A 22,857-nucleotide genomic window follows, 5' to 3' on the forward strand; every position below is an offset into this window, starting at 1 on the left:
TAACTGTTTACAAGCTCGTCGACTAGAGGCAATCATATATACTTCAGAAGTCAAACATGTCAGCGGGGACTGATTTAGAGTGCTCATTTGTGTGTGTGTGTGTGTGTGTGTGTGTGTGTGTGTGTGTGTGTGTGTGTGTGTGTGTGTGTGTGTGTGTGTGTGTGTGTGTGTGTGTGTGTGTGTGTGTGTGTGTGTGTGTGTGTGTGTGTGTGTTGTATCCATTTGTGATCTTAAGCAGAGAGTTTGAGTATGTTTTTTTCCTCTCCAGAGAGCGTATGCCTTTGCTCTACATTTTTTTCACAGCACAAGGACCACAGAGGCGAATAAGTTCAAGTGTATATATTTTTACCTTGGACACAAAATTAATCTCGAGGGAGGACGAGATAGGAACAAAAGAAACTGAATTCAACTAATAAGTCTCAAGAAAAGATGATACCATGTACAAAGGCGTTTAGGATGGCGGACCATGTAGGCAATGGTTGGTAATAGTCACTGGAAAAAGGTTCAGATCACTAATGTAAACCACAACATGGGTTTAAAATTAAAATAAATTGGGCTGATTTTTATATTATTTTACATTTTTCACAGGATTTTATGGCAGCGAGTAAAGACCAGAACAAGGGAGCTACTTCACTTGCATTATTAAGAAGAATTTTCAAATCACTAACAGTTAAAACACAGTTGTTATGCAGCACAATATGAGTTTTTTTCTTGCTGCACACTTCTCATATTCACAGATAGAGGCCATCACATTAAGACATCACCTTAAAATGGCCATGGTCATAGAGGGTTTTATGGTGTGGCACTACGATTGGTAGCCAGCCAGTCGACTCATGTTGATATATGCGATACCATCATAACTTTAGCCAAGGCTATTGTGTCTGAAAGAGCTGGGGAGAGAGGCTTTTCTACTCCTCTCAGCATAGTTTAGTATATTTGAAAGTTTCCTGAATAGCTTCCTACTGATGATGAAGGGATAGCTGGTAAAAAGAGTAAATATTCCCTAGAACGTGGGGTAGAGTACTGAATGCCTGGGAGATAGATTTGCATAATGTTGCGCGGCAATTATAAGGGAAGAATTAAACTGATTTGTCATAGAATGATAAGGTACGGTTGAATTTTTGTGAATGGGTAGGCTTTGTATTTTTGGGCAGTATAGTTCATTGAAGGGGAAATTACATTATGGCTGTTGCTATTTAATAACACAAGCATTGTGGTGGCTACTACATCCTTGTGTCAGAATTATTTTTTATATTTTACTGATTATCTTGGGACGATGCACTTGTGATCATTTTCTTCTGTGAACCATCAAACAGGTAGTTCATAGATTCCATCTTGAATTCTCATAGAGAATAAAAAAAAAACGGAAGATAACTTTTGCACCACTGGAAATAGAACAAAACGGTCCCACCTAAGGGAATGAAAGTTAGAAGTCTTTTATCAGTGTGTGTAAATAACTGACTGTGAGAAGAACAGATTAGACCAATTAAGAGAAAGCACCTGGGACTGACATTAAGTGCACGCACATACATAGATTATCACAGCTCTTTTGTTGTAACATCCACTTGCAGATGTATCTCTCCCTTCCTGATTTGCTTTGCTGTTGTCTCTCTGTCTTGGCTCCTCAAATCCCTTCACTAACCACGCAAAGAAAATAAAGCCATGTAAATTTATCATGAGGAGGATTATTTTGGAGTGCTTCTGCGCCCACTCGCCCTCCTCCCAAACTCAATTATGAGCCAGCAGACAGAAAGATGCAACCCTTCTCACTTCCTTTTCTATTGGAGAATCCCCGCATCCCCTCTATAAAACGCATTTCTGCAATCATTTCTTCCGTTTCTACTTGTCTGCGATGGGGACCTACACAGGCCATTAGAAGTGCTCTCGTTTCCTCTGTGACTCACTGTGCATAGGGGGGTAAACACATGCTCCTTAACCCTCCTTTTCTGCTCACCTCCCATTTTCACTTCTTCTCATTGCCTCATGCTTCCGCCCACGTCCTATCCCCAAATATCTCTCTTGAGCCAGATGGATGTAAGCAGAGATATGAATGAAAGAGCGTAGAGGGCTGTTTATGACTCAGTGTTTCTGCTGCCTGATTCAGATAGCGCTCTGATTTAGGCAGAGTTTTCTTTTTATGTTGAGACAGAGCAGGGAAAAAGTAAGGCACACAGGGATAGCTGAAGAGGGAGATGAGGCAAAGATAGCTAAGGGTGAAAACAGACATGGGAAAGACATTGTGCGTAGGCTATAGTTATAATGAATACTGAGGCAGTGAGAGAAAATCTTCATTGTATGGTAATACACACTCACCAGCCACTTTATTAGGCACACCTGTTCAATTGCTTGTTAACACAAATAGCTAATCAGCCAATCACATGGCAGCAACTCAATGCATTTAGGCATCTAGACGTGGTGTAGACGACTTGCTGAAGTTCAAACCGAGCATCAGAATGGGGAATAAAGGGGATTTAAGTGACTTTGAACGTGGCATGGTTGTTGGTGCCAGACGGGCTGGTCTGATTATTTAAAAAACTGCTGATCTACTGGAATTTTCACGCGCAACCATCTCTAGGGTTTACAGAGAATGGTCCGAAAAAGAGAAGATATCCAGTGAGCGGTAGTTGTGTGGACGAAAATGCCTTGTTGATGTCAGAGGTCAGAGGAGAATGGGCAGAGTGGTTTGAGATGATAGAAAGGCAACATTAACTCAAATAACCACTCGTTACAACCAAGGTATGCAGAATACCATCTCTGAAAGCACAACACGTCGAACCTTGAAGCAGATGGGCTACAGCAGCAGAAAACCACACCATGTGCCACTCCTGTCAGCTAAGAACTGGAATCTGAGGAATTCGCACAGGCTCACCACAATTGGACAATAGAAGATTGGAAAAACATTGCCTGGTCTGATGAGTCTCGATTTAAGCTGTGACATTCAGATGGTAGGGTCAGAATTTGGCGTAAACAACATGAAAGCATGGATCCATCCTGCCTTGTATCAACGGTTCAGGCTGGTGGTGGTGGTGTAATGGTGCGAGGGATATTTTCTTGGCACACTTTGGGCCCCTTAGTACCAATTGAGCATCGTTTAAACGCCACGGCCTACCTAAGTATTGTTGCTGACCATGTCCATCCCTTTATGACCACAGTGTACCCATCTTCTGATGGCTACTTCCAGCAGGATAATGCACCATTTCACAAAGCTCACATCATCTCAAACTGGTTTCTTGAACATGACAATGAGTTCACTGTACTCCAATGGCCTCCACAGTCACCAGATCTCAATCCAATAGAGCACCTTTAGGATGTGGTGGAACGGGAGATTCGCATCATGGATGTGCAGCCGGCAAATCTGCAGCAACTGCGTGATGCTATCATGTCAATAATAATAATAATAATAATAATCAATCCTTTATTAGTCCCACAGCGGGGACATTTACAATTCTCTGCATTTAACCCATTAACCCAGTGGGCTGCTAAGAAGCGCCCGGGGAAAATCTCTGAGGAATGTTTCCAACACCTTGTTGAATCTATGCTACGAGGAATTAAGGCAGTTCTGAAGGCAAAAGGGGGGTCCAACCCGGTACTAGCAAGGTGTACCTAATAAAGTGGAGGGTGAGTGTAGATACAGTGTCTAAACTGTCGCTCTTTTCTCCTCACAAAGGCATGTCTTGTGTTTGGATATTGTTAGTAAAGTCAATTCCAATGTGAGATCTGCAATGTATGAGTCAGACACAGAGAGAGCCTGATTGACAGACCACAACCCACATGATGATATTTTATTGATCAATGTGAACATTTCTCTTTTAATCCATCTGCAGGAATGTTAAAGGTCAGGGTCAGCTACAGAACAGCTCTCCTAGAGCTGCTTTGGATTCAGTTGTTGCTCATACTGAAGGATTCAAAGGCCACAATAACAAAGTGGATGCCTCGCAGATAGAGGATAATATTGCAGATAATTTACTTTAATATTTACCTGAGAGGGAATCCCCACAACAGCTTCAGATGCATCTTGTCCGTTTTGACATTCAACAAAATCCACATCTGCTACACAGTAGACACTTTCCAGAGAAGTCGATGTGGCAGCATGCCCTAACTGCAAACACCCAACAGAGACACAGAATGATTGAGAAGAGCAAAGTATCTTTTCATTGTGCACTCACAAGATGATTAAGTGCTTTTTACCCAGTGTTTGAACCAAATAAACAGACGATGAGAAGTTAATTGGCATTTATCATCATCTACACATTTGGCTACCTTTTTACTTCACTCTTACTTAAAATAGAAAGCCCTGTATGCTCTGATTTCCTGTGATAAACCTAATGTGCAATGTCTCTATTCTCATGTGAGCAATGAAGGTATACTGTATTGATTTTTGTCAGTGTTTCTGAAGCCGCACTGAGACTATACTCAAGATAGGAGGTCAAGCGAGCTAGGGTTGACAACAAATACACCCCGGTCCCTGCTGCTCATTTTGTCCAGCCACTCCTATTATACCATTTTGTCATATGGTGTACGAGCAGAGATTTTTTTTCACCTATATTAGCATTGGCATGAGCAAACACACTTACAAACCGTCAGCACATAAAAAGCACGGTTCACCCTGACCACTACTCACCCTTTCCTCTTTCTCACTCCTGTTCTGTTTGTTTAGTAATGACTTTGGTCTTTCCCCTTGTGGCCAAGTTAACAACTCAACGTCTGTTTGTTCAATACAAAGTAAGTTTTTGTTGGTAACACATAAAGTGACTTCAATCATCCCATTAAGTAAGGTCGAGAGGTGTTGTTCACAAACAAACACCTGGTCCAGAAGTCACATTAAACCCACGCAGTCGCATAATCATGCACATCATCCATATCCACATTTTGTCTTGTTCTGTCTCCCACGCTCTACCACTGCCATTAGCTGCTTTATTCTTCTCTTCCAAGGGCCTGTCTGAGAGAGCATCTGTCTACAGCCTTACTTGCTCATAGCTCCAGAAAGCTTTTTTCCACCATGGCATATGTCATTGTATATTGGAACAGTGATAGATATTGTTATTAAGCAGATTTTCTTTAAATAATTAAAATAGTTTACTTAAAGGAACAGTTTGTAGCATTTAGGGGGATATATTAGCAAAAGTGAAATATGATATTAATATCTATGATTTCTTTAGTGTTTTATCACCTGACAATAAGAACTGTTGTGTTTTGGTTAGAATGAGCTCTTAATATCTACAAAGGGAGCCGGCGGCCATGTTTCTACAGTAGCCCAGAACAGACAAAACAAACACTAGCTCTATGAAGCTCACCTATATGCTTGGCACACGGGAGCAGTTTCAGTTGGTTGTAATGTGGTATTTTTGACTAAACTAGTGAATAGAATAATTGATAAATCAAGGTATTTCATCCCCATCATCCAAAAATAGCATGTAAATTCAATATTGGTAATAAAACCAAAAGTATTTTGGTACATCAGTAGAGACAGTGAAGCGGAATACAGACCTAATTCGAACTGTGTCCCACCGTCTCTCTCCCTTTCACTCAGTGTGTTGTCTTCCACCTGTTTCTATCTCAATTTTCAGTTGGTTGCGTTAATAAAACAGTGGAAGCCTCAGACTGAAAGTTGAAATATTGCCTCAAAGTTCTTTGCGCTTGGCTGTGGTAGAAAAAGTTGATAAAAGAATAAAAAAAGAAATGCACACTTAGACCATTAAATATGCCGTACATGAAGCATGCAACTTATTTATCACTCAGACTTCCACTTCACTTATGAGACAAGAAAACAGCAACAGGTGTGTCTGGATCGACGAGGAGGCTATAACCTTCCTCAAATTAATACATGAAACAGGCGTAAAGTCTGTTCCATGTCTGTCCCCATGTATTAAGTTTTCTAAAGTTTTCTACATTGTTTTCCATCGTTTGAGGTTTGACTGACGCTCTTTTAATTATGGCATCTTGTTGTGCGCTCTTCTTGTGCAATGGTTTAATGGAAACTTGCCACCAGCTGTTTACCTCGATGCGCCCAACTCCCAAGTATTAGCATAAAGGCGGATGGAAACACACACACACAGACACACAACTTCTATGTTTCTCATCTTTTTTCCTCTTTCTACAGCATTCAATTCATGTAAGCCTATGTGTCTTCCTCAATCCTCTGTGCGTCCATTCCTCTATCAATAGCAGCCCATGCCCTTGTGGCTGTGTGTGGCTGTGTTTGTTGACATTTTTAGGAGAGTTTTCTCAGATGACAGTCTGTCTGTCTGTCTGCCTCCCTGCAGAAAGCCTGTACTTATAGCCTATCATCATTATGGCTGATGGCCGCTAACAACACAGAATGGACATTTTCTTTTTCTTTCCTTGTCTTTTAAAATAGCCTGATATTTTCACTCTCCTGCATTGACCGTTAAAGCATTGAGATGTAACTGGGTGAGAGGAGGGAAGTTGATGATGAGAGGAGATGGAATATAGAAATGGATATGGGATGGATAAAATGGGTACGGAAAATGGAGCCAGAGGGAGACAAAAAGTAGTAGGTTGGTTTATGGTGTTTGATTTAGGGGGAATGGGCTTGTGGTTATAAGGGTTGAAGTTTAGCAAGAAAGTCTGTCATGTATGTGGAGATAAGGTGATGAAAAAAAAGAAAGATATACTGTAGATATTGAGTATTCGCTTTTCTAATTTTGGACCGGCACAATGGACTCTTTTAAAGATATACTGCACCACCATGCACCATGGCTGTCTATATTGGATGGCTGATGTTGCTACGGGTTTTTAATATCTATGCCACTCCTTCACTCCAATGCTTTTCTGACAGCATGTCTGTTTATGCCTTGAAGGTCCGCTGCTCATCCTATCTTCCTCAGTCAAACTCCTCTGGATTAAGAGCAAACGCTGGGTTGCACACACAGATTTGGCACAACAAAGCAAATAGTTTGTTTATTACAAAACTAGCCATCATTGTAATCCCACTTACTTACTCACTGCATTAGATGCAACAATGCGTTGCTTCCCCAGTGTTGCTCAAAACCCCAAAGGAATAGAAAGAAGTGTCCCAGATGGCATAAAACGGAATGCTCTTTGAAGCAAATCTTGTGTGTAAAAGATTATCTTGTGGGCCTTCCTCTCAATTCTAATCCAGTTTAAATGTAAATGATATAAGAGGAAAGTACTAAAATGTGTAGGACACTATTAGAAAGAGAAGAGGCATTTAGCACTGTACAGTAACTATCCAAGGGAACTTCCAAGACCCTGATGAGGATGTGTGATCAAATTTGACCAAAATGGATATGATGGGTGGGAATAGCTTCAACTTTGGCACTTAAGGAACAAACTGTCTGCATTTTAAATTGTTCTTTTATTGACTAATTACAATTCACATTATAAGCAAATCTTTGTTGATATAGTGTGTTGATATCTGTTGACATAACACGATCAGACAATAATTAGAGCATGGGCAATGTACGAAGGCAGTTGACACTTGTTTAGTGACCACTAATGGCTTTTTAATGTTGCTTTGTCTGAATCTTTTTTGTATATTCTAGTGGTCAGGGGGCTGGAAATAAGCATCAGCTAGACCGTTACATATGTAGCTTTTTCGTTGTTTATCAATGTTTGGCTGAATGATAGCTAACATGCAAAACACTGTGCGGTGCAGTGTAGAAAAGGACATGTGCCGACAATCTGTCCCTTCCTTGTTCGCATCTATATAAAATAAGTTCAGAAATTTACTTTCACAGAGATAATAGAGACCTTAAATTTATGAGGAACTCTCTGTGACCACACTTGAGTACCAGTGGCACCTATTTGAACCCACCTGGCCTTCTTCTCTACCTATAGCGTGAATAAATCGTGTTGTAAATGGGGACTTAACTTGGCTAATTTGAAGATGAAAAAAACATTGACTACACAATAATATGGCAGAAAAACACATTCACCAATCTCCTGCTGTAAGCTTTATCTTCCTTATCCCTTATTGTTTTTAATACACAGTTAACCCCATTGGCTAATGAAGGACTGTGCCTACGACATCTTAGGCAGCAGTCAGAATGTTGTCCTCTTTTGCTTATGCGATGAAATAATAGCTTAAAGCGTTTTTAGTGAAAGTGTTTGGTCCCTCTCTAATTAGGTCAACAGAAGCCTTGTTAAGTTTGAGAGAAAAAAGGGAAGCTAAAAAGAGAAGAATGACAGAGAGGTGTGCTGGAGGCTAAATGGATGCATTTCAGCACTGTTAAAAACCCCACTTCAACTAACAATAATGGTACAAGCATAGCTTTAGTACTTCATGAAAAGGCAGAAACAGGTGTGCTATTTCCCAGGCATGATAATATGTCAAAAATAAGCATTTGAGCCATTAGTGTTAGTTTCAAGTGTTCCAGTTTAGCTAATTAGTGCCACATAGCTTGTTGTGGCTTAACGAGAGGCAATATTATATATAGTGAATGTCAAATGTATCACTATGGTAAAAGTATATGTTCCTTTGGCTTGAGAATTTAGTTATCAAACTGCTCATCACCATAAATATGTCTGTGATAATATAGGGATGTGAGCCCCAAGAGGATAGACCCATTACAACCTTCTGTAAAACATTACATATCATGGTACGTGCAAATGATCACAGGCAATTAAGAGCTTGGTGTTAAATTGCAAGAATCATGTCTAACAGCCCCACTGGGGTGCAAACCTTGTTCAGGCAGCATGTAGACACGCACGTGTGGCCTGTAAATTACACTGCACGGCAACGTAAGAGCACAGTGCACGGTGAACCGTGAGGCATGCAGCACAGATCCAGCTAAAACTATGTTATAGAAAAAAAATCTTGCTAACTTGATGAATGACAATAGTCAGGCTTTAATAGTGGCCTTCCTTTGGTATTTTTGTATTTATGTTCTATACCTCTACTGTATTGTACATTGGCCGAGCGTAGCACTAACATTTATATTGTTCCCTTTCCTGCTCAAAACACCTCTGCAAAAAGTAAATGCATTCATGACATTTAGAGTAAAAAAAAAAAAAAAAAAAGAAGTGATTCCTTCGAGACTTGCTAATGTTGCACAGCTTCCACATCTCTGGAAAGAAAAACTACAGTTACATTCAAGCTCATTGCAGCTGTTGAATTCATTTCATGGCGTCGCCTCCTGTATGACATATGAATTCAACACTGAGATATCCCTGCTGCAAGGCCTGCTGTGTGCGCAAGATTACAGTTGCAAAGTGCAGCCTAATGTGTCAGATAGGCAGTTTAATGTCCTATTATGGATACCAGGGTCCTGACAACCAATAAAGCATCCAGATGCAATTTGTCCCCTTGATGCTGTCGGTGAATAAATACGCTGTTGCCTTCTTTCGTTTGTAGATCAATCTCTTGTGGTTTGGCTCTTTGTGTTTTACATGTGATAGGCTTGTGATTATACAATGAAAGTACCATGTTTATGGGTCTTTTGGGTAATGATTTAGTGTGCATTTTTGCATCCAAGGCTGACAGTTTAAGAGTACTCAGATATTTATGATTCTGTGAATGTGGTTCTATGATTGGGCTCCGTCAGTAGGTTATCTGATGTCGCTAGCAAACAATGTTTAAAGACTCTCTTATACAATAGCCACAGTCAGCGCTGTCATTGCTGTTGCTAAATAATATGTTGTCACTGATGTCACATCAAATTATTTAACTTCCTTCTGGCCCTTGAGTCTACAAAGTTACGATTTGATCTTTTGTCATGTTAAAATTCAGCTGTCAAAATCATTTAGCTGCTGGGAGGGGAAAATATTTTTAGGGCATTACTTAATCAGGCATGTTGACGAAAGTAAATGTTTGTTCCTTCCTCATGTGAGTTGACAGTATTAGCTAAAAGACTAACTTGCAGGCTGCTGACATCACTGCCAAGTGATGGTTGTGTGAATTGATAGAGGATTTATGCCTGGGGAGAACTGTTTTAGATGCTATCTGTGTTTTATTTCAATTATAACCGGGATCACAGACACTGCCAGTGTGATAACAAACCAGCTGACAGTTTATCCCTCAGGACAGGAAACGGGTTGTACAGCAGCTGATGTCATCTAAGGTTAAACGTCCATTGTGATGAGGCACTCTTCAAAGGCAGACACATCCAGCTATTGTTCCTCTCCCGTTTCTATCATTACTCTAAAGAGCAGATGAAAGTCTAGTTCATGACATGCTGACAGCCCCGTGGCTCTTTAACTCTCCCCCTGATTACAAAAAGCAGAGGGAGGTAAGCAAGTACACACATATTTAAGGATGCAGATTAGAAAGATGGATAGATATCAGTGTGTGAACACATACATGTGTATCTATGGTGCTTCCCTCAGCCTTGCTGGATATCACAAGAATTGCACAGTGTGATGTGATACAACCCTCGACCCCTGAAGAGATGTTAAATACACGATAAAAACACTTTTCTGCTTTTGAACAGTCACTCATCAAAATTGAGACTTTAACCTCCGACACAGCAACAGCGTACGCGATATGAGAAAGATCTTCCTCTCCATAATCCCGTTAAAGGAGGGAGACTATGTCCGCTGGATATTATCCCCCTTGCTGTGCTTGGCGGTAATGAATGGCAGCTAATGAACACCACCTCTGCGGCCAGCTCCCCCCTTTACTCCGACAGTTTGCTGGTGGCTGTCTGAGAGATGAGAGGAAGGGGATGAGGGGCAAAGGAGAAAAGGACACAGCAGGGGGCTGTCACACCTTGTACCAGCCCAGCGCTGAGGTGGGAGCCCCCTAGCTCCAGCATGGACCGATCAAAGAGAGAGGTGTTGCTGAGAGGAGGAGGGCGCTCAGTAACAGGTTAAGATGCTGCGTTGTTCACAGTCTGTGCACCGATGTGGATCCACAGGTGTTGTATAGACTATGTAGCACGTCTTCTCCTCTGTTTCACTAGTTTATTGAACCTATAATGAGCTCTTTCATGTTTCATTAACCGGTGATGTTTCTGCCTCACTATCTTTCAGCCACAGGGATCTGAAGCCCGAGAACCTGTTGCTAGATGAAAAGAACAACATCAGGATAGCAGACTTCGGCATGGCCTCCCTTCAGGTTGGAGACAGTCTGCTGGAAACCAGCTGTGGGTAAGTGATATTGAAGCAATGTCTGACTCCCATCATCTGCAATAAATTGAGATGATTCTAAAAATGTCCTGAAGGTAAAAATAGCACATAGTTGGAGGGCACACGGATTTGCCGGTATGCAACAGAGAGAGATGGAGAGAAGAGTGGAGAAGCAATAGAGAATGATGAGTGGAGCTATCAAGCCCTCTGCGAGGTGCCGTGTTCTCAAAGCAGCTGTTATCGCGCCGTGTTGATCTTCGAGGAGAGACTGTTGGTGTCTCTCACAGAGAGCGCTATCAGGCTGTGAGCAGGGCCAAGGCCACGGCCACACATTACTTCCCTACGTCTCCTCATATCTGAAGCTGGGTTTTATGTTCCGGCCGTCGTGTCCACGCCAGACCCATCAATCCCACGAGACTGCAATGAATTCTCTTGCAGGAAAAGTCACTTTCAAACTCTCTCCAATATTGTCATCCACTTCAGAGTTTTGTGTGTGTTTTTATTCAACCCTGAAGCATAGTGAACAGTGCAGTCACATTTGTCAATAACTGAAACAACTCAAGAGGTTAATTTCACTCTCATTTACCTGGAATTCACTCTGGAAATGAGATGTCAACACATAAGCACAGCCAATTCTTTGTTATATTTTGCTCACCTAATGAGGGAAACAGGTTTGCTCAGCTAATGGGACTTGATCAATCTTCCTTGGTATAGTTCACAACTTAAAACACATAGAGAATGTAACCGATTTTGTGATTTATATGGAATCCTGGAGAGAATGCTTCACTCGAAGCCACACAAGGAAATATATTTATGTGTGTCATCTGTAGATTTAAAAAATATGTTCAGTTAGAACAACATGTGAAGAACATCTAAATCAATCCAGAGATGCTGCGGTGCTATGGATAGGCCAGTAGATGTAAACCGAGGGGTCCTTTTGGTGATCTGGATGTCTCTGGGAGAATCTTTGCTCTGTTGATACACATGACACTGCGTGCAGGGCTGGGAGATAGAGAGGCCCTGTGACATCTGTCCTCATCTGGATTATACCTCCAAATCAGCCACAACTGAAATTACACACACTTGCACACACGCAATCTGGCAAACACACATGTGCACACAGCTCTGGCACGGTTTAATTCATCACTGACCTCTAGGACCCTTTGTCCTCTTCTTGTTTGGTTGTCTCTCTGTCTGTCTCTGACTCCTTTTCTATAATTCACACGCACGCACATTTAAGCATGTGCATGCACACACACACGCAGTTGAAACTGTTGCATAATTTTCCCGGCAGTAGCGCAGTGCCTAAGCTCTCATGACTCATCGGTAGAGATCAGGCCATCTGAGAGCACTGTGCATTGCTATTTGCAAGTCAAATGTGCAAAATTGAGTCATTCTGCAGCCGCAATGACCACACTTAAGTTTTTATCTTTTCCTAGAAAGGCGACAGATTGCGACAGCTCTTACTCAGCTTTTTGCAGTATCCTAGTACTAGTATACCAACTGTATCTGTATTTGATTGCATTCTGCTTCTATCTGATCCAGGTGCAATGCATCTGCTTAGTCCCCCGCATACATTTACACAGCGCTAAATATACTTGTTGCTGATGAGAACACAGCGCTGACTTACAGATGCACAGATGAAGGCCACACACAGCTGAGCAAAGAAGTTCAGTTTCCGTTCCACTCTCAGCTCCATCACTGCATGCTGCTCTGTGTGTGTGTGTGTGTGTGTGTGTGTGTGTGTGTGTGTGTGTGTGTGTGTGTGTGTGTGTGTGTGTGTGTGTGTGTGTGTGTGTGTGTGTGTGTGTGTGTGTCTTGCCTTGCCTAATACATGAGAATGTGCCATTCAATGCATGTGTGGTTATTGATTATTCATGCTCTTCTGACTGTCCCAGCTCTAAGTGTAGATATGACAGTTTTTAATTAAACACATTTATCTGGCCCCCTCTCACCATGCAGTAGTCTGACGCAAATGTATTCCATTTGCCACGGGTAATGGAGCTGAGTGAAGATGAGACTGACTCGCCCCCAGGTAGAGTAAGGGGGAGCCTCCGAGCACATGCATTAACACATGCGGGCATATACACATGTATAGACAAGCAGAGGCATCGACAAGCACATTACAAATATGGATCCAGGAACACACGTTCAACCTCTCTCTCTCTCTCTCTCTCTCTCTCTCTCTCTCTCTCTCTGTCTGTCTGCGTAAGCCCAGCTGCGAGTTCATCAGTGCTTGCTGTTTGTTTAGTTCTGTTGCTTTGATTGATGAAAGGAAATTATATTGTAAGCAGCGAGGAGACGCACAAATTTGGTTTGAGAAGATGAATTTTCATAACGATGAACTGCGTGTCTCAATATTGCTGGCAAATACTGCTGATTCTTCCACTGCTGATTTTTTCCACTGCTCCATGTTCATATCTCTAGAGCTCACGATGCTCTCCTTGAAAACGGTAGGCCATGTTGTGCGTATACTGTAAGGAACATCTTATGGTAAACTTTAATAAATCTCTCTGCATCAGTCTAACACTGATAAGCCCTTTAGTTTCAAATAAAGAAAAAGTTTTTTGTGCATTTTCATTATTTTTGTTTCCCTACAAACTCAGATCATAAACAAAATGTGTTTTCTGTCTTTATGCTGTCGGGCAAACTATTCACAGCAGAATCATGTCCCACTGTGACTGCTATGTGTTGCCCCTCAGAATAACACTGTTCTGTCTGTTAATGCATTTTATGTGATGTTAGTGTTGTTAGGCTGAGAGAGTAAATGAGCAAGAAAGGACTAATGTTATGTCAAGCCATGCACAACTGTTCTTCAAAAGACTGCATTTTTCACTCTGGTCAGAGGGAAGTGGCTCTTATAGCGTCCTGCATCCTGGTTTATAATCTGAACACCTGGTGTGAGCAGCACAGGGATTTTTATGATAATATAAATTTCATGACATATGGGCTTTTATATGTGGCCAGCATTTTTATGTGGTAAGGTATGACACAATTAAATTAACTTTATCTACAACTCTTATTAAGTTAGGCCATTAAATGGAGGTAAAGCACAACAGGAGAGAAGGGTCATGAATACTCATGGATCCTCGCCGCGTGACTTTGGTCGTTTAAAAGAGTCCCACAGTGAAGAGACTGAACAAGTATGGAGTGTTTCAGTACGGGAATGTTAAAAAGCTGACAAAAACTGACGAAATGTGGACACATATGGAAAGTAAGCGATAGAATTATGAGTCAGAGTAGAAGAGAGATGAGTTCATTCAAAGCATGTGCTGAAGATGATATGGCTGACTGATTTAGTGTTCTAATATTGACAAATTAGGATTCAGCTCAGATTCTTGTTTCCAGTCTCTACCTTCACCCTGTGTTTGGGACCTAAAGCCCCTGCAGATAATCTGCTTATATTCACGCTGGTTCCAGCTGTGGCTGGTGTGCAGTGGCCCTCACAAGGAATAACTACTGCAAATCTCAGGCTTGTTTTCTTTTTTTGTTTTCATTCCCCCGCTCATCTGCATAATGCACTATGACACTTGCAATCAGGCGGGCCGTATTTGCATAGGCTCATCATGTTTAAACTTCCCGTTGACATGGCGGCCGTGTTTGTTATCGGCCAGTATTTTGACAGCCAGAGGAAGCCGCGCCGTCAGGGCTCATATTCATGAGTACAGGAGACAACAACAGACCTAATGGGCGCCATGTTTACAGACTTCAGATAGTGTCTCATTAGAGACAAATATCCTGGTGTTGGATTAGACTGAGCGGGAGGAGGATGCGGAGGACGTATCATCAGGCTGAGGGGTTCGGGGGGGACAGGTGCCTGATTTGCTTTCTGTTTGCCGTCACATGTGGGTATGTCAAAAAAGAGCAGAGCCTTGCCCTAAATCAGAGAAACAAAAAAACATCCATCCTTTTTAATTTTAGATTTATGTAAAGCACTTATTATTACCCGTTTCCTTTTATTTCACGCGACTGGATTTGTCAATCTGGCAATGTCAAAGAAATGCAAAAGTACCACTGTGTATGTATAGAGTGACAAGTCACTTCATAGCCTCTCATAACCGGTGGCTTTTGGAGCAGCCGCTGCGAGGTAGCTCCATAAATCTTAATACGATATTGATGTGTCAATCTAGTCATTGGGTTTACTGTCAGCCCATCCAGGTGCAGTAAAGATTAGTGGGTCTGTTCACTGTCTGCTGTGAGAGGATGCCCTTGAGTGAGCGGATGGGAGGACGTCCAAACACCCTCGGGATGTCTAAACTCCTAAAGCACAACTTGATCTATGCTCACTTGAGACATTTATTGTCTCCCTAAGTTGTTCTTTTCACTTTTTTATACATAGGTGTATGACTGTTTGTGTGTTGAGTCGTGATTGTATAACCCTGACGTACTTTGCAGTACAGCAGTACACATCGTTTTCTTTTTCTGTTTTCCCTACAGATCCCCACACTACGCCTGTCCAGAGGTCATCAGGGTGAGTAACTTTTAACTGATTCATCTTCTTTTTATAGTGCATCATCTTATTTGAACCAACTCTAACACTCACTAAAAAAACACTCATGTCCTTAGGGAGAGAAGTATGACGGGAGAAAAGCAGACGTCTGGAGCTGTGGGGTCATTCTTTTTGCCCTGTTGGTGGTGAGTGTCAGCTTGTTCTTTACTAACTGATGGTGATTGGACTGACATACAGTTTAAAGTTCACTGAAGAAATGATAGAACAAAATTAAAGCATAGAGTATTGCCTCGCCTTCATAGCTAAGCAGTATGTCCAGTCTTTCTAACAGCTGTAATGGATCAAAGGCAAAGAGCAAGTGAGCCTGGTGACAGGACATTCCCAACTTTTGCCCTCAGCAAAAAAAAAACAGCTTCCCGGCTGTTGACTTGAGGTTGACCTTACTGTAATGGAATTGGGAAGATGGGGGGAGCTTGAAGCTGCCACAGAGCCTCAACCAGAAAATCAGGGTTCAGGAAGTTAAATTCAAAATCATATCACTTAGAAGGTCTCACTTGAAAAGTGTTGCAGAAACTCCCTCAAGCTGAAAGTCTTGCGCAACAGAAGATCAGAGAATAGAGGCATCTTTTTATTCATTATCCTGTATCCACATGCAACGCTGTTTCCATAATCAGGTCTATTCTCCAGCTACATTATGCCTTGTGGTTCCCCAGCCATGCAGCCCTGAAGCTTTGTTTCATCAACAGCTGTACTGTAGTTCCTACACACTCCTGTGCCATGAATAATTCATGCAGCAAAACTGAAAGAAGAGAGCCCAAAATAAATATCAACGCTGACAGGGCGGCTTTTGGCCACAGGCCCTGTGTGTTTGTCTTTGTTTTTGCCGCTTTCTCTCTCACTCAGTTTCTTTCTGTCTCATCTGTGTGTTTGTGTGTGTGTGTGTGTGTGTGTGTGTGTGTGTGTGTGTGTGTGTGTGTGTGTGTGTGTGTGTGTGTGTGTGTGTGTGTGTGTGTGTGTGTGTGTGTGTGTGTGTGTGTGTGTGTGTGTGTACACAAGTATTAAGGACAGTCTCCGTGGTACTCTTGTGTTGCGTAAACCTAATGTTGTTTACTGTTGTCTCCATTGTGACCGTACTTCTCTTGCTCCAAACAAAAGTTTCTACCCGCCACTGTTTGACTGCAGATGGATTTTGTTTTCTCCTGTTTCGTCCTGTCGTCTAGCTGCGAGATAACCATTTGTCTGATTGTGGGAGACACGCATACTCCCCAGCAGTTAGGCTGCGCTCAGATCATCTGTTACACAAGCCTGCCCCCCTTATTTCTCTATACCTCTCTTCATTTCTCAGCCTTTCTTTCTGTCTTTCTCCCCCTTTTCCTCTTACTCTCCCCCTCCATCTTGTCTTGTGGTGGAGGTTGTCATTCATCAAACAGCCACATCTGTGAGGTGTCAGCTCGCTCTGATAAATGACTCTGATGAGAGAATGCTAAATGAACGAGGTACATGAGTACGCTGGGTAATTATTAGAAAAGCCCCGTTTTCAGCTTACTGCTGTTTATTATTTATTTTTCATTGTGGCTGAGGGCAGAACGCTCTAATTGGAGAGCTGAACAAGTTGAGAAAGCAAGTCTGTTCTTTAAGTCGTGCAGGATTTAGACTTAAAATATGGTTTTGCTTCCTCTAGCGAGCCTTGTTAGGCATTCTTTTTTTTTTATGCCCTTCATCGGGTGAAGTCTTATTTTCTGTTCTAATTCCCATTAAAACAACTGATTCTTCTCTACTTTTCTTCCTACATCTACATCTTCACCACTTCCAATTTATTTTCCCTGTTCTCACTCTCTGCTCTTTTCTTACATCTCTCCAGGGTGCCCTGCCGTTTGATGACGACAACCTGAGGAATCTGCTAGAGAAGGTGAAGTTGGGAGTGTTTCACATGCCACATTTCATCCCTCCAGACTGTCAGAACCTCCTCCGTGGCATGATTGAAGTGGATGCCACCAAAAGACTAACGGTCAGTTTAATTAAGAGGCTGAATGATAACACGGCATTATGATTATGTTCACATATATTTGTGTGTTTTTAGTCTTGGACAGTTTTTCATGCTTTGATGTTGGCTCCTACTACAACATGCAATGCTATTTTAGACAATAGTTTTCAAATTTGGGACAGCAGTCTGGGCAAAGCCAGCCATTGTCTTTTCTTCTTTGTTTACTCTTTGCTCCCCTATGTTCCAAAAGTGTTTGTCTCGCCTCATCCCTGATTCTATTTGAGTTCTTCCTCAAGTGTAAGATGTGAATTCAGGAGAGGACTGCTGTTTGTGTACTCTCCCTCTGCACTCTTTAGTGTACTCATCACAATGCCAGACCCTCTCCACACAGCAACTGATCACCTTGGCAAGGTGGCTGGAGGATAGCGAGAAAACACAGGCATGTGAAGGGCAGAGAGTCAGGATGTGGTGGAGAGAGAGGTGGACAAAGGGAAATGTAAATAATGAAAGTGGCCAGAGATCTAAAAAGATACAGACTTCACGCAGAGATGTTGCTGCCCTTTGTTCGTGTCCTGCATTTCACGTGCAGAGGACGGTCAGAGATACAGACATGCTCTCAAGTTACTCTTTCTGCACACATGCACAAAATAAAACCCCACAGTTTTACCGTATGCACCCCCCTCCAGGTTCTCCAGGTGTTTTCTTTTTTTAAACAGTGCAGTAAACAAAACTGTTTTCATGCACTTGCCTGTAAGCAAATGTGGTGACACCGCCCTTAAGTGGATGCTGATGTTCCATTTCTCAATGCCTTAGCTATCTTTCACAGTGTCAGGATGACTTTACATAACATGAATGCTAAAAACAAAAATATCACAAACCTACAAAGAAAGAGATGTTCATTTGTGGGAGAGGTTACATCTTTAATGTACAGCCCTTCAGATATTCCGCAATGTTGAAACATTGACTTGAAAGACCCTGCCTCTTTGGTATGCAGTATTTTTCTGTTCTCTCTGCCTGGCGAGGACAGGTCACCCTGAGATACACACAGACTGAGCTTCTGGGAGAAAATATGCTACCTCCACAGACCCCTCCCATGCACGGGGCCTCCGAACAGAGCTCTGGGGATGTGTTGTAACCTCACAGAATGTCAAATAGCATTCTTGGAGTATAGTGGTGACCGTACAGTCAGAGACGAGACCGATACACCCAAGGAGGGGGGGAATGGCATCATAAGGACCATGTCATTCTTTTGCTGGGAATTATTTTTCATAATGATGTCGATTGTAGCTTGTTGAATCTAATCGATAAGGTAATCAGACCACAAATACTGGCTGAGTTTCAGTATGTCTCTTGTCACCTCTGGTTAATTACATTTTGCTAGTAGATTCACACAAGTACACACACAAAGCCAAGGCCCCTCGGAGTCTTGAGTGGGAGGGCACGTATCCAGGCTTAAGGAGCTTAGCCCAATAAAAGCCTTTCTCTTCATATCCTGTCTGTGTAGTCTGGGGGCCCCGGAGGCGACAGGGCCAGCCGCCTCAACACAGTCTCATCTTCAGTATTGAAATGAACACAGTCACCCTGGAAAGAGCTGCGTCCGGGTGATCCCTGGTCAATGAAGAGGACTGGTAGCTTATTATATCAAAGAGCACTTCATCACAGGCATATAAAATATTCATGGGGATGACACAGATAAAGTGCAGAGGTTGTTGGAATGAAAATAAAGGAAGTGTGTGTGTTTTTGTATGTCACGGAGAAATGACCCTGGAGTTAATCACGTGAACTCCACCAGAGTCAGAGGCTGCAGGGACAGCTTTTGCTGCTACTCTGCCAGAATTTTACTTTAAGATATTAAAAAAATGAACTAAAATTATAAACAACACATGAAGAAGTTACAGTGTTGAGGTTACGTCAGCGACGTCCATATATTGCGTTGCTGAGAAAGTTGTTGAAATGAGCATGCTAAACAGCTAGCCCTGAAATACAACGAGTGGTATAACAAGACAGGACTTGTTATACCACTCGTTGTATTTCGAGAGGCGATTGTGAGTCACTCTCAGTCCAACTTGAGAGGATGAAGACGTAGAGCAGCCTCAGAGGCCTATCACGTTGAAGATACAGGGTGCTTGTATCTTTTTAAGTTTTATTTATTGGATTAAATCCATAATGTTATAAACGAGAATATTACCTATATAACGGCTGCAACCAGAAGATTGCTGATCCGGCGGGGAATTGAGGCAGTCCCCCCGGGATCTGACCCCTGGCACTGTGGTTTGCTCTGGCTGAATACGTGTTACCACATCTCGCCTAACTGAAGGTTTTATGTCCCGGAGCTGCAACCCCCTCTCATCCCTGCAAGGTAGTCTTCTGGGGGCGGAGAAGGGGAGACTAAAATACGAGACTTTACCTCGTTCCTGCCACTTTGGATTTAATCCAATAAAGATTATGAAAACGTAAACAGACTGCACAGCCCAGATATTACAAATTGCACCTTTAATTAGTCACTGCAGTTTGGTTATAGGAATATAATTCTTTATATGGTAAGACAGATGAAAGAAAGTCATATTCATGTTTTAGTCAAATTTTAAGTTACTTTGTTTTTGCTTTGTAGAGCAGAACAGGTTCCCATTGCCCAACCTTACAGTATGTCCCTCCCTGCCCTAATAAATATCCACATGATCGAGACGCATACTTACCAGACCTGCATGCACAAGTTGCATGAAAGGTTATTAATTCAGCCCCCAGATAAAAACATACCTGAACGCACACTCGTACTCATACCTAGTCAAACCAGTGTTACAGCAGCATTCCCCTCTGCTTGATTGAAAGCAGCTGGAATTGGCACTGTCACATTCAGAGACTGATTGACGTGATACCGAATTTCAAACCACATCACTTTAAACTCTGCGTGTGATATCAGTCTCTTGCCTCCAGGCCTTTAATAAAAGTGGGGGTAGGTGTAGGTCACCCACTGGCCTGTATCTGACAGGCAGTGTGTCTCCGTCAATACCATGACCTCTGTGGAAGCCCAGAAGATTCATCTATAGTCAGTAACCGCAGCCTGGCCTGCTCTGTGATTGCACTAATATTACATGAAGGCATTCGACAGTGCTAGAGCACAGAGGTAAATCCTCTGGGAGGGTGGAAACATTAAGACATTGATGTAGATGCATACCCAAGAACTATGCCTCTGAATGAGTGACAATAATTAGAGCTGCTATCTGTATCTCCCGTGGTTCCAAAACAACAGCATGAGCAAATTAAAAAGTCCCGACAGTGATATTGATCTTGTTTTCCTCTGTGGGCAGTTAAAACACTGTGGTGTCATGCTAACAGACATCTTCCTTTGTTGCCCTTTTGCTCACTGTTTCTGTCTCTTTCTGCTTTTTTCTCTGTTGGCAAAAGACCATGTTGACAGTGTTGGTGACAAAGTGGCCACATTAAAAGTGTGATGACAAGTATTGAGTAGTATTGAGAGAGTGAGTGTGTGTGTGTGTTTGTGTGAGTAAGAGAGACGGCAAGAAAATGAAATTGAGAATGGGAGATTCCCTTTAGACCAGAGGGCTTGGCAGGGTCAACAGTCTGTGTGAGGGAGATAGTATTCTCTGTTTATAGCTCAGTGGTACTACCTCTCTCTCCTACTCAATGTTGCTGCACTGCTCTTTTTTTTTAACCCCATTGGCGGTATTAATATTTGAAGGCCTCATTATTTACTTCCACCATTCAATCTGGCCTTGTTATACTATTGTGTTTCCATTAAGCCAGTATGCTCAGGGTTCACTGAAGCCATTCTGCACCAAACACACAGGCAAAAGATTAAATTTTCTGTGTATTTACCTTTTTCCTCAATGATTCTGTTCATTTGAATTATTGTCTTTATACCAAAAGATTCTAGAAAATAAATGCATCACGCTGTTTGTGTACTGACCTGACGTTTTTTCTGTCATGTCTTTTACAGTTAGAACAGATCCAGAAGCACACATGGTACATGTAAGTACACTGTTTTTCCTTCCTTTTAAAACCCTCCTCTCCTCTCCTCTCTTAGCTTATTCTGCATGGGTCGTAGACCATAGGGGAGCGACCACATGATAAATGGCTTTGAGTTGCAGCCCTGTACACAAGAGCATATTTGAGCAGGGCATGACTCCACTCTCTCGGATGTGGGGGTAAATTGGTAGTGCATGAAAGAGGATGTGCAGCATATGGTCAACTGAACAGGGAGTAGGGGAGAGGATACAAGTGAGGATGTGGTGAAGGATGGTCCCACATAACCTCAGTGTACCCTTCGTTTAATTTTCATAACAGAGTGCCGCCACCTTTTAAAGCTAGCATAAATCTTTTGAGAACATGGATGGTACAGGTCATCATAAATTAGGTTCAGTCGCAAGGTTTATTAATGGGGGACGAAAGCATTAAATGTTTCGTTTTTTTGTGATTTAGATATAACATACAGGTACACTAATTGATGATTGGAAATGTTCATATGATCCCTCTTATAATCAGATTATCATCATTTAGAAGTTTTAACAAAAAATTGCCAAAAAAAGGGTTTCTAAGACTCTTTACCTTGCAAGAGCAGAGATATAAATCATGACAGGAAGTCGTAAGCCCTGAGAAGGGGTTGAGTTATGGTTTCTGTTGCGTACTGAAAGATCACGCAACAGACAGCGAATGTGAGGAGACAAGAGAAGAGCTGGGAGAGAAGACTAATGTAATGTGAGTTTTGTCAGTGAGGAAGTTGCCAGGTTGTCCATCTCTGCATGGCAGGCTGGCTGGCCAAGTGACTGGCTGAATTTTTTATTTTTAATGTAAGTGTGAATTTATTAATGAGATGGGAAGGTTTTATCTTTCAAATGTGGCATTGACCTTTTCCCAGAGGCAGCTTGACAGTGGTGGGAAAAAATGAAACTTTCAAATAAGACCATCCACACCTATTGTTTGTTTATTAGTTGGTGAGCTTCCTAAAAATCTGCAGCTTAGCAGAGCAGTGGTGCTGAAAGGATAGCGACAGGCAGAACTGTCTCACCAGGAAAGCTAATGAGGAGGCCAGCGGACAAACACTGAATTTCCAGATGATTAGGTGAACTGTCCTGTTATCAAGCCTACATGAATGTTATAGTGTTTTGAGTTTTGATTCAAGTTAATAATCATTTTGGAGCCCTAAGTTTGTGGTGCCGTTGATTTGTGTTACTTTTTAAATGAGTGGTCAACACCCTTCTAAAACTGTTCAAACTTAAATTCAACCTTATAACTATCATTAATGTATATTGCAGGGCTGTTGCAGTAGACTGTATTTGTCTTTTATCAAATAAACTGGCAACTGAATGTAGTTTAAAGTTGCTGACACATTAGGCTCATGTCAGATGTTTTCATT

The 22,857-nt window shown here is 42.0% G+C and overlaps 1 protein-coding gene across 1 annotated transcript in view; it reads left to right on the forward strand.

The window, feature by feature from the left end:
* brsk2a (BR serine/threonine kinase 2a) overlaps positions 1–22,857 on the forward strand; it is a 155,913-nt gene that overhangs the window by 113,721 nt on the left and 19,335 nt on the right. The window contains exons 5-9 of the mRNA XM_054620048.1: positions 10,954–11,070; positions 15,487–15,520; positions 15,616–15,684; positions 17,361–17,507; positions 21,442–21,473. Coding sequence (XP_054476023.1) covers positions 10,954–11,070; positions 15,487–15,520; positions 15,616–15,684; positions 17,361–17,507; positions 21,442–21,473 — 399 coding nt within the window. The remainder of the gene's footprint in view (positions 1–10,953; positions 11,071–15,486; positions 15,521–15,615; positions 15,685–17,360; positions 17,508–21,441; positions 21,474–22,857) is intronic.

Source organism: Anoplopoma fimbria, chromosome 19, assembly GCF_027596085.1.
Source record: "Anoplopoma fimbria isolate UVic2021 breed Golden Eagle Sablefish chromosome 19, Afim_UVic_2022, whole genome shotgun sequence".
Classification (NCBI taxonomy): Eukaryota; Metazoa; Chordata; class Actinopteri; order Perciformes; family Anoplopomatidae; genus Anoplopoma; species Anoplopoma fimbria.